This window comes from Ctenopharyngodon idella, chromosome 3 (assembly GCF_019924925.1).
Source record: "Ctenopharyngodon idella isolate HZGC_01 chromosome 3, HZGC01, whole genome shotgun sequence".
Taxonomy (NCBI): domain Eukaryota; kingdom Metazoa; phylum Chordata; class Actinopteri; order Cypriniformes; family Xenocyprididae; genus Ctenopharyngodon; species Ctenopharyngodon idella.
In genome coordinates this window covers 26269558-26281454 of record NC_067222.1, presented here as the reverse complement: position 1 = coordinate 26281454, position 11897 = coordinate 26269558, and the positions used below count along the sequence as shown (strand labels likewise).

Below are 11897 nucleotides of genomic sequence, written 5' to 3'. Positions count from 1 at the left end.
CATATGACACTTGTTTACATATTAAAATATTTATTTGTTGATATTTACAGAGATATCAATAAATTATTAGCATGTATCAGGATATGTATTAGGGGGGGGGGAACTCAAATGGATAGGGGTAAAATGTTTGTTTGTTACCTTGGACAATGTTTTTCCTACTTATCATGAGGAAACTACGGGTGCATGTGACATGCCGGATAAAAAAAATAAAAAAAAAGATATCATGGCCACAAACTTATAATTCATTCCCATGACTTATTAATTTGTTCTTTTGTTTTAGTGAGGTTGTAACCATCATTTAACTAATTAAAATGTTAACAAATTAAGTTTCCAAACCATTCCTCTTCCCATCCAATAGACAGAGGATAGTTTCTGAATAAGTTACAGATTAATGCAATATTTACAGAAACAAGGCGTGTACATCATAAAAACAATCAGAGAATTAATTTTCACATATCCAATGGCAGAGTATTCATCCAGTTTGGGTTGAAATGTGGTGTCTGGTCGAAGTCCTACATGACAGAAAATAAGATCAAGATGAAGAGAATGTTTAAGAGTGCTTTCAAATGAGCAAAAAGACTTTTCAGTAAGTTAAGCAGAACAGATCAAATACATAAATGCATAAGCTCAATTTCAGCTTTACTCAATATGACCTCTCAAAAAAAATGCTGTCAGTTTTTTTTCTGCTTTTACAGGCTGCCAGAAAGAGTGAGATGGAAACACCTTTTACATAAATATTGATCTTATTTTGATCACTGCTGCATGACAGGAGGGATCAAGGGCTACCAGTGTGAGCTCCCTGTCTGTTAAGCGGTTATGTTTGAAGGCACGGCCCCTGGCAGTAGAGTATCTTCAGTAAGAAGGTGCCCTATTCTGGGGTTTCTCTGAAGCCTGCTAAGGACTGTAGTACCCTGAGTTCTTTTGTGTTGGGCTGAAATCTTCCCAATCACAATATGCTTCTCATTCTGTTGAGTACAGTATATGATAACTAGATGAAAGAAGGATGTTAGACCAGACAGAACACATGAGAAACACGCACCTGAGGTCTGTAAGGTGTCATTTCCCTTCTCTGCTTCCTTATAGTTTGTAGTTTATTCAAGAGAAATGCTTTGTCCTTTCCTTCCTGACAGGCAGATGGAAGAAGAGTCACTGAGGTTAAAACTATTATCCGTATATAGTAGTTTTTGATGACACTAAAGCGAAGTGGATGCTAAAGTGAGGTCCGTATGATCTCAGCACTCACATTCGCAATCTGCTCTCGCAGTGTCTTGATGAGCTCTTTCCGTCCCTGCGTGATTTGCCAGAGAAAAAAAGTGATGACTCTGAAAGAAGAGAGTGAGGAATGAAGAAAGAGCCAGAGAAAAGGTTTCCTTTTTGTGTTTAGACGTTCACAAAACATCCAGCTTGTGGACTTACAGGACGATGAGGGTAATCAGATAGTAGAAGAGTTCACTTCTGAGTATGTTTTCAAATATCCACCAGACCCAGTTACTTTCAGGAAAGCCCCGAATTGAATTGATCCAATTGAAAATGGCATAGAAGGGGGTGTTGAGACCCTGGAATGGCCCACACTGATCTGAGGGCTGCAGCCTGCAAGACAAGCGGAAAAGACTGTAACATACAGTAAGGGCCAGTTCACACAATGCGTCCCATTATGGTTCTTTTGAATTGTGTTTCTACAAACCCGATTCCAAAAAAGTTGGGAAACTGTACAAATTGTGAATAAAAAAGGAATGCAATAATTTACAAATCTCATAAACTTATGTTATCTATATTCTATTGTGAATAAAATATATCAAATGTTGAAAGTGAGACAATGTGGAATGTGTAGCTTTCATGAGAGCTACACATTCCAAAAAAGTTGGGACAGGTAGCAATAAGAGGCCGGAAAAGTTAAATGTACATATAAGGAACAGCTGGAGGACCAATTTGCAACTTATTAGGTCAACTGGCAACATGATTGGGTATAAAAAGAGCCTCTCAGAGTGGCAGTGTCTCTCGGAAATCAAGATGGGCAGAGGATCACCAATTCCCCCAATGCTGCAGCAAAAAATAGTGGAGCAATATCAGAAAGGAGTTTCTCAGAGAAAAATTGCAAAGAGTTTGAAGTTATCATCATCTACAGTGCATAATATCATCCAAAGATTCGGAGAATCTGGAACAATCTCTGTGCGTAAGGGTCAAGGCCGGAAAACCATACTGGATGCCCGAGATCTTCGGGCCCTTAGACGGCACTGCATCACATACAGGAATGCTACTGTAATGGAAATCACAACATGGGCTCAGGAATACTTCCAGAAAACATTGTCGGTGAACACAATCCACCGTGCCATTCGCCGTTGCCGGCTAAAACTCTATAGGTCAAAAAAGAAGCCATATCTAAACATGATCCAGAAGCGCAGGCATTTTCTCTGGGCCAAGGCTCATTTAAAATGGACTGTGGCAAAGTGGAAAACTGTTCTGTGGTCAGACGAATCAAAATTTGAACTTCTTTTTGGAAAACTGGGACGCCATGTCATCAGGACTAAAGAGGACAAGGACAACCCAAGTTGTTATCAGCGCTCAGTTCAGAAGCCTGCATCTCTGATGGTATGGGGTTGCATGAGTGCGTGTGGCATGAGCAGCTTACACATCTGGAAAGGCACCATCAATGCTGAAAGGTATATCCAAGTTCTAGAACAACATATGCTCCCATCCAGACGTCGTCTCTTTCAGGGAAGACCTTGCATTTTCCAACATGACAATGCCAGACCACATACTGCATCAATTACAACATCATGGCTGCGTAGAAGAAGGATCCGGGTACTGAAATGGCCAGTCTACAGTCCAGATCTTTCACCCATAGAAAACATTTGGCGCATCATAAAAAGGAAGATGCGACAAAGAAGACCTAAGACAGTTGAGCAACTAGAAGCCTGTATTAGACAAGAATGGGACAACATTCCTATTCCTAAACTTGAGCAACTTGTCTCCTCAGTCCCCAGACGTTTGCAGACTGTTATAAAAAGAAGAGGGGATGCCACACAGTGGTAAACATGGCCTTGTCCCAACTTTTTTGAGATGTGTTGATGCCACGAAATTTAAAATCAACCTATTTTTCCCTTAAAATTATACATTTTCTCAGTTTAAACATTTGATATATCATCTATGTTGTATTCTGAATAAAATATTGAAATTTGAAACTTCCACATCATTGCATTCCTTTTTTATTCACAATTTGTACAGTGTCCCAACTTTTTTGGAATCGGGTTTGTACATATTGCACTAGACCAGTGGTTCTCAAGCCTTTTGGACACCAAGGCCCTCCGATCAACATTAATATGGAAATACCAAGGATTGAAAGTGTAAAAATAAGAAAGGCTCACACCTCCACACTGTGAATGATACCATGGCTAGAGCACCCACAAACGAGGGGAAGAAGAGCAGGGCGATGAAGACTGTCTGTATCTGTGCGGCTCTGCCAGTGTGTTTGGGAGGCTGACAGTTCATGCTCAGACTGACCTGAAACAAGAACCGTGTGACTAAGAACATGCAATATAATCTCGACTGCAAGGACAAAGTGATGTTATAATGGTGCTTACCTTTTTCAAGTAAAAGATGATAAACAATTTAAGGACTTGCATTACAGGAAGTAGGGGGGAGTAGTAAATTCCAATCCTGGGCAGACAGGAAGAGAGATAAAAGAGACAATCAGCTGGAAGGAATATCAAAGTATAGTCCTGAAGAGATGCAGATATTGACTTACCAAGCCAGAGTCTGGGCATAGATCAAATCAAGTACATTCCTCGCAATGTCAAACTCTGGGACGCCAAGACTCTGGATACACATGGTTCCGATTACACTGTAGCAATTTTGAAAAAGTGAAATGAAAGTGAATCTATTGATTCTGTGTCATTTGTAATCAGTAATTACTCTTCATGTGGAAGGGTTGACTGTATATTCATGAATGGAACTGTAATGTAAACCATTTCCTTAGATTTATTTATCAGTCTGTAAAAACACAGTTTATTGTACAAAGTAAAAGGCAAATATATTATTTACAGTATACACCATTCAAAAGTTTGGGGTAAGAGATTTTTTTTAAAAAAGAGAAATGAATACCTTTACTCAGCAAGGATGCATTTAAGTAATCTAATGTGACATTATAGACATTTATAATGTTACAAAATATGTCTATTTCAAATAAATGCTGTTATTTTGAACTTTTTGTTCAAAAAATGAATTATTTCTGATGGATCATGTGACACTGAAGACTGGAGTAATGATGCTGAAAATTCAGATTTACCATCACAGGAATAAATTACATTTTAAAATACAAATATTTTTAATTGTAGTATTTCACAATATTACCGTTTTTACTGCATTTTTTATCAAAATAAATGCTGCTTTGGTGAACATACAAGACTTCTTTCAAAAAAAACAAAAAAAAAACATTCTAATCCCAAACTTTGAAACGGCAGTATTCTTTAGAATCTTTGAATGATTCTACTAAAGCTGCAAAATAAGTTTTACATATTAAAGTCGTGGAAATCATCAACTAAATGGTACTAAATTTAGTTTTTGCAGACCTACTTCAGCAGCCAAGATGTATTTGACTCACTTGCGTAGGAATTCCCCAAAGAAAATGCCAAATAGACAGAATATGAAGTCAATTATCAGCAGTCGATACACGCTCTGCCCCACAAAGGACTCCCAACACTTGAATATAAAAAGATTACAACTGCGTAAAGTGACGTATAATCATGCTTTGCTAGTAATCCATGATAAATTACACTTATGGTGCACCTACTGAGATTTTGTTGGGAACGTCATTCAGCCAGTAAAAGCAAAGAATTCCAAGAAGGGACATCTTCAAAATAACGTTTCTAGGAACAAAAGACAATAAAGATGAGGTCACCTGCCATTGTTAGCAATAAAAATCGGATGCTTCTGGTAAAGAACCAATGATCACACCTCACGATGCTGATGTAGATCTGTGCGCGTGGATTGGAGTAGCTCTCCATTTTGCTGATAAGGGAGTAGAGGAGAGGCACTATCAGGTTGATGAGCGCCACAACCACAGGCAGAAGCAGAGTAGATGCCTCAGCCTTTAAATCATTTGGATCGTGATCGAAACTGAAGGTCTGCAGCAAAACATAAGCACATGAGCGTGATGCACACATGTGTATTTTTTTGTGATATTACCACACTGTGAATGAACTTACCAGCTGTTCTGTCCCCAGGAAGTATATGCCTGCACCAGAGCCTAGGGCGAGTCCTAAAGAGAGCAGCCAGGCCAGTAGGTGGAGAGACAGATGCTTTATTCTGTCAGACAGAGACATTTTGTTTTTCTCCTGTAACCTTTCTGATAAGGACTCCTGGAAGACATGGGCAAAATGAGCCAATGGAAACAGAAAAGGCATGACACCTAGAAGAATATAAACAGGTATGAACCTTCAGCTGAATGCCGAGGTTGTTCTTGTTGTACTGTATGGCTTTTTCATTGACAACACTGAAGTCCCAGCTGCACAAGAGACGCCATGCTCCTCCAGAGACGGGTCCTGTCTCTAGCACAAAGTTGTTCTGAAAGGATCTGGATATGCTGAGGAGGAGGAAAAGAAAAACAGATCTTTCCGCATTCCCTTCTGGCATTAATCTAACATACTGTGGACATGTTATCTTGTTGCATCGTCCATTACTTCTGTTCCCATGTTGAACTTTGAGTCACAATATGCAAATTTTCAAACCTCAACATATTTATATTGGTCAGGGAAACAATTATAGCCATTGACTGGAACTTTATATGTCAATATGGCTTCTAAATGGCAAATATTTCACATGTGAAGTATAGGAAAATGTGCAAATGCTAAACAGTGAACAGGAAGTTCTAGCTACAAAACAAGCTTTGTATTTCTTGTATGCTGTAAAGACCTTAGAAACCTACCGTACTGCTAAATATGTTACCTGTAGAGAAGAGACAGCCCACACAGCACCAGATATGCAGCTATGGTGAAAAAATAGGCCAATTGCATGTTGTAGGCTGCTGTGGATACAATCACTTCACCATTATAACCACCATAGAACAAGACCGTCTGGTTGAAATAACCCTGTTGACAAAGATATTGGCACTTTATATTCTACAGATCTAAAAAAAACAAAGTTTTGTATTCAGGTTCAGTTCGTTAAGATTAATGCATTAATTATCATTAACTATTAACAATATTTTTTTACAGCATTTATTAAGACCGCTAATACATTTTTTTAACCTTTAAAGCTGTAAAAAATTATGATCGGTTTATGATTCATAAATTATCATTAATCTATTATAAGCAATAAAGAATTGACAATGAACATTTATACATTAACTTAAATGCTGTATTAAAAGTCAATTATTGTTAGTGCATGCTCCTAAAAATAAAGGTTGGTTCTTTATCGACTTCAATAAAGAATCTTTAACATACTGTACATGAAAACTTTCCATTCCACAAAAGGTTCTTTGGAGTGGAAAAAGGTTCTTTAGATTTTTAAAATGCTCTTCAAACTAGGAAAAGTTCTAATAAGAACAAAAAATGGTTCTTCTATGGCATCTGTGATGCCCCTTTTTGGAACCTTTACTTTTAAGAGTGTTCTTATTTCATTAGCTAATGTTAACAAACTGAACCTTAATGTAAAGTGTTAATGAATATAAAGTTTGGACTCAATATAAAAACTCACCACCCCTGTGAGGAGCTCAAGTCCTCTGAACCCTGTGACGCTGCTGATATTGGGCGCATGCACAATTTGTGGGATTGTGATGAAGCAGAAGTTGATGAGGAGGGAGAAGAGGTTGAACTTCAGCAGCCACTTAAGGAACAAGAAGTAGGAGAGGACAGAAGTGCCAAACCTGCCCCCAATCTCCTTCAGGGTGTCCTGCCATACAACCAAACGCTGCCTGGCTGATGCCAAGTTGGTGCGGAATCTGCGGAAAGACTGAAGAGGCAAATTATTATATCATGCAGCACTTTTAAGAATGTGAACCATGATAATAACGAATGTAGATCTAAAGAGTGTGTTTATCTTTTTACCCGGGACACCTGTTGACGACAGTCTGCAGGGAGTATGGTCTTTGAGAGCTTGACGGAGTTCACTCTGTTCCTGTTGAGGGGAGTTTAAGTTCAAGTTTAGATAAAATTTAGCATTGTGAGAAATACTGCAAAAATGTATGGTTATAAAATACACTAACCTGATTGTTTTCCTCTCATTAAATGACATAGGTAATGATCGAATTGCTTGAAATCTGGCTCTAGCTGACAGGTTAACCAGGTCTGATACCAGTTCAGATGTATCTGTGATCACAGACATTTAGTTAGTTCACATCTAAAACAGTCTTTCTTACTGTAGACAATATTTGTTCTAAAAGCTTTTCTTCACTACTTTTCTATATATATATATATATATATATATATATATATATGGAGAGAGAGAGAGAGAGAGAGAAAACCAAAATAACGACTTTATTCAAGAATTTCTTCTCTACCCTGTCAGTCTACAGTTAACGCTGTGCAGCGCTTCCATGTTTACATCCGAACGCCAGCTCAGTATTGGCCGACGCTGTTCACGTGAGCAGCACGACGCATGTGTGTGATGCTGACGCAGGAGTCGGTCGGCCAATAATGAGTCAGCATTCTGACATGCAACATGAACACGGAAGCCTGTGTCTTCAACGTAACAGCGAAGGAGAATGACAGGGTTGAGAGGAAATTGTTGAATAAAGTTGTTACTTTTGTTTTGTTTATGGACACAAAAAGTATTCTTGTCGCTTCATAACATTAAGGTTGAACCACTGTAGTCACGTGGACTATTTTAACAGTCTTTACTACTTTTCTGGACCTTGAATGTGGTAATTTCGTTGCTTTCTATGGGAGATAAAAAACAAACAAACTCAGATTTCATCAAAAATATCTTAATTTGTGTTCGGAAGATGAACAAGGTCTTACAGATTTGAAATCACATGAGTGTGAGTAATTAATGACAGAAATTTCATTTTTGGGTAAACTAACCCTTTAACTACACTATTCGTACAATACCAGTAGGATTTTTTTAAAAGTATTTATTCAGTACTTAAGTAAAGACATTTATCATTTTACAAAAATTTCTATTTCAAATAAATGCTGTTCTTTTGAAGTTTCTATTCATCAAAGAATCCTGAAAACCAATGTATCATGGTTTTAAACATTGATAATAATAATAAATGTTTCTTGAGCAGCAAATCATCATATCAGAATGATTTCTGAAGGATCATGTGACTCTGAAGACTGGAGTAATGACATCACAGGAATAAATTACATTTTAAAGTATATAAAAATAGTAAATAGTTATTTTAAGTTCTAATAATATTTCAAAATATTACTGTTTTACTGTATTTTTGATTAAATAAATGTGAAACTTCTTTCAAAAACATTAAAGAATCTTACTGACCCCAAATCTGTAATGTTTTGTAATGTTTATGTAACTCAGTATCTGCATATAAATTTACATTTACAATTACATTTATGCATTTGGCAGATGCTTTTATTTAGCAAATTACATAACACTCAAGTTATACATATTTTATAGATAGATATAGTTATAGATATCAAGCAGATTCTGTCAAACACGACTTACTGTTTTCAACTTCCTGTCGGATTTCGTTTGCAGTAAGTCCCAGAGCTGTGCCATGCTGTGGGAATATACTCATCCTCCTCATCCTGCTGTTTTGATCGTAGATTTGTCTTGACAGAATAAATAAATTCCTTTTACATGTTACATGTATGTATACATATTCCAAGGCTAACAGACTGCTGGGTTTGCTGACTTCATTGGAGGAACAAGGAAGTTGTGGTCTAATTGTAGGATACAAGGTACAAGTGGGCTGTAACTCGTTTTATCTTTGTGTCCTGTTGTCTGGGTGACAGGTTTCACCAACCAATACCATTCAGGAAGAACTCTGTGGTCAGGTATCGCATTACATTTAAAAAGGTGTTCATTAGTTATTCATTAACTGTCTTCTAACTCGTCAGCAGCAATATAATGATGACATATACTGAACAACTACTGTTGTTTACTTTTTGAAGGATGAAATAAATTCATGAACTTTGGCAGAAAGTTGTGAATGTTGTTGTTAGTTGACCGATTGTTAAATCTCTCACCCGAATACAACATGGGATTTACAGCTTAAACCAATGAGCTGTTATTTGATCTGTTCTCATTTCCATCCCCCAATTACAGATGCATGTGCATCAAAGAAGTATGTTTAATTATTAAAATACTTATTTTGTTTTTATTTATATATCAAAACTGTGTTTTTTTGTGCCTTCCCAGATCTGCCACGCGTAGTATGATGATCTGGGCCACGTTGCGTGGACCGCTGCTGTTTGCCAGATCTGAGCCACAAGCAAGCCATAGCAATGCCACATGTCAGCCAAGAGCAAAGAAATAAACCATAACTGGACCTTATCTGAGCCACAAAATCCTTATATATTATTTATAGAATCATCTTAGCATTAACAAGCCTGTTAACAAGCAGAATCACTGAAGGTAAGAAGAGATGAGAAAAAAGAGACAAACAGAAACACAGAAGCTACAACTGACTTCAGCCACAGCTTTAGATGAAATCAACTGAAGATAAAAGAAGACATTAAATCTCTCCAGATCTCAGCAGAGGATTAAACAACTCCACAAACAGCAGTTCAGCTTCACATATTACTAACCAGATTGACTTTATTTCTGTCATTCATCTACAGAAGTTCTTATTAAGAATTAACAGAAGTTTAACGCTCATGTTTGTTTCATTTGAAGTCACCATAATGGTGATTGGTGTTTCCATTAGTTGGGCTCTCAACTCTTTTAATATGTTTGTCTTCTCTGGTTTCTGTGACAGCATGTTTATCAAACACATTTGCAGTAACAAAGAAAACTAAAATGATAATGATCGTTGTGAAATAGCCTGACTCACTGATGTCATTTGAATGTAGTAATTTTGCTGTGCCATTAATACGTTTAAACTCTTACTGCAATATGAGATTGCACTGTATTGCAGACATCAGTTAACGGATTCAAAAAAAAAAAAAAACCATGAACAGAGATGCATAAACTTCATTGACAAACACAGATATGAGCAATCAGCGTATGAATCTCAACAATGGTGACAACAAAATATTCAGACAAGCAGATCAACTCGGGACATCACAAAAAGCTACTAAAAGATAGAACAAAAACCACAGCAAGAAATAAAAGCAAATAGTTAGAATTAAAGAAAATGATAGGACTATTCAGCTGCTTAATTTATTCATGCTGTGAAGCATGCTGGGAGTTTTGTACTGTTGTTCCCAGCATGCTTTGCGGCATGACACTTTTGATTGTCACCATTGTTGTGATTCATGTGCTGATTTTTGATGTCTTTGTGTGTCAGCCTAGACTTCTTTTCTTTTTTAAATCTCTTTTCTGAAATATAGTGTGATTTCAGGTTACAGTAACACAGGATTTGTAATGTAAATGTATTAACTGCACAACACAACTATTAAATACAAATGACATCAGTGATTCAGGCTATTTCACAATAATTATAAAACCATTAATAGCTATAACTATCATCACCTGGTCTCACTTTGTCTTTCTTTGCTGCTGCAAATGTGTTTCACAAACACACTGGCACAGAAGCCAAAAAAGACACATAAAATAAGAGTTAAGAGCCCAACTAATTGAAACGCTAATCACCATTATGGTGACTTCAAATGAAAAAAAAAAAAAATGTTACATTTAAACCCCTTTTCATTCTCAATAAGAACTTCTGTAGATGTCTACCAGAAATAAAGTCAGTGTTGTTAACAGGCTTGTTAATGCTGAGATGATTCTATAAATAATATATAAAAGGTTTTGTGGCTCAGATAAGGTCCAGTTCTGGTTTATTTCTTTGCTCTTGGCTGACATGTGGCATTGCTATGGCCTGCTTGTGGCCTAGATCTGGCAAACAGGAGCGGTCCGCCCAAGTGCCATCATTCCATGCCGGCACAAAGTTGCTTTCTGGTGATACACCGACAGATACTGAAGCTGCTCACACACTATCACACACACTCAAAAACAGAAACTCATACAACAAATATAAAGAGATTCTCTCAGAAAGCTTTTTTTTAGATAACTGTAAATCAAAACACGATCACAAACAATTTAACAAATTTAGCTGTAAACAGAAGTTGGATTGTGCATGTTCATCACCTGTCAATCATAACTTCTTACGTCACTCCAGTGAGAATATTCTTCCAGCATCACTCCATCTCCACCTTTACCCAGCAGGCACAGGATGTAGACTCCAACATCGATCAGCCATTGGACTTTGTTTGAAAATGAAAATCGTGTTGACGTCTTAACCCAACATTTGTTTGATGTCAAGATCTAACGTTAGACAGATGTTAAATTTTGGTTGGAATAAACACCAAAGAATGGAAAAAACTGTGAAATCCATGGCAGTACAGGGTGCCAAACGTTTGCCATTAATGGAACTAACGATTGAAGACGTTACAACGGACTTCAGCCACAGCCTTAGATGAAATCATCTGAAGATAAAAGAAGACATTAATTACTAACCAGATTGACTTTATTTCTGTCAGATATCTACAGAAGTTCTTATTGAGAATTAACAGAGGTTTGGTTGATGATGTTCCGTTGAAAATGTTTAGTTTGAAGTCACCATCATTGTGATGATCAGTGTTTGCTTTAGTTGTGCAGTTTGATGCTTGGCTTAGCGTTAACTTTTCTCTTGCTGCTGATGTGTTAGCTGTGGCAAAAATAACAAAAGAAAATATGGTCAGGTGATGTTGATAACTTGATGAAGAGATTGTTGTTGTCATCTAGTGGTCTAATCTTACACAGAGTGTATTTTTTGGTCATGAAGATGTAATGCA

General features: G+C 37.1%; 1 protein-coding gene across 1 annotated transcript; it reads right to left on the bottom strand.

The window, feature by feature from the left end:
* Nucleotides 1–10: 10 nt before the first annotated feature.
* Nucleotides 11–8838, bottom strand: tmc5 (transmembrane channel like 5). The gene is made up of 17 exons (XM_051887461.1): nucleotides 8623–8838; nucleotides 7202–7304; nucleotides 7044–7113; nucleotides 6694–6948; nucleotides 5944–6086; nucleotides 5434–5581; nucleotides 5205–5357; nucleotides 4954–5123; nucleotides 4790–4865; nucleotides 4601–4698; nucleotides 3746–3841; nucleotides 3582–3657; nucleotides 3368–3501; nucleotides 1417–1590; nucleotides 1244–1322; nucleotides 1040–1123; nucleotides 11–512 (listed from the first exon to the last, which is right to left on the bottom strand). The coding sequence occupies exons 1-17, from the start codon at nucleotides 8702–8704 to the stop codon at nucleotides 450–452; spliced, it is 2004 nt and encodes a 667-aa protein (XP_051743421.1). The 5' UTR covers nucleotides 8705–8838; the 3' UTR covers nucleotides 11–449.
* Between the last annotated feature and the right edge of the window lie 3059 nt (nucleotides 8839–11897).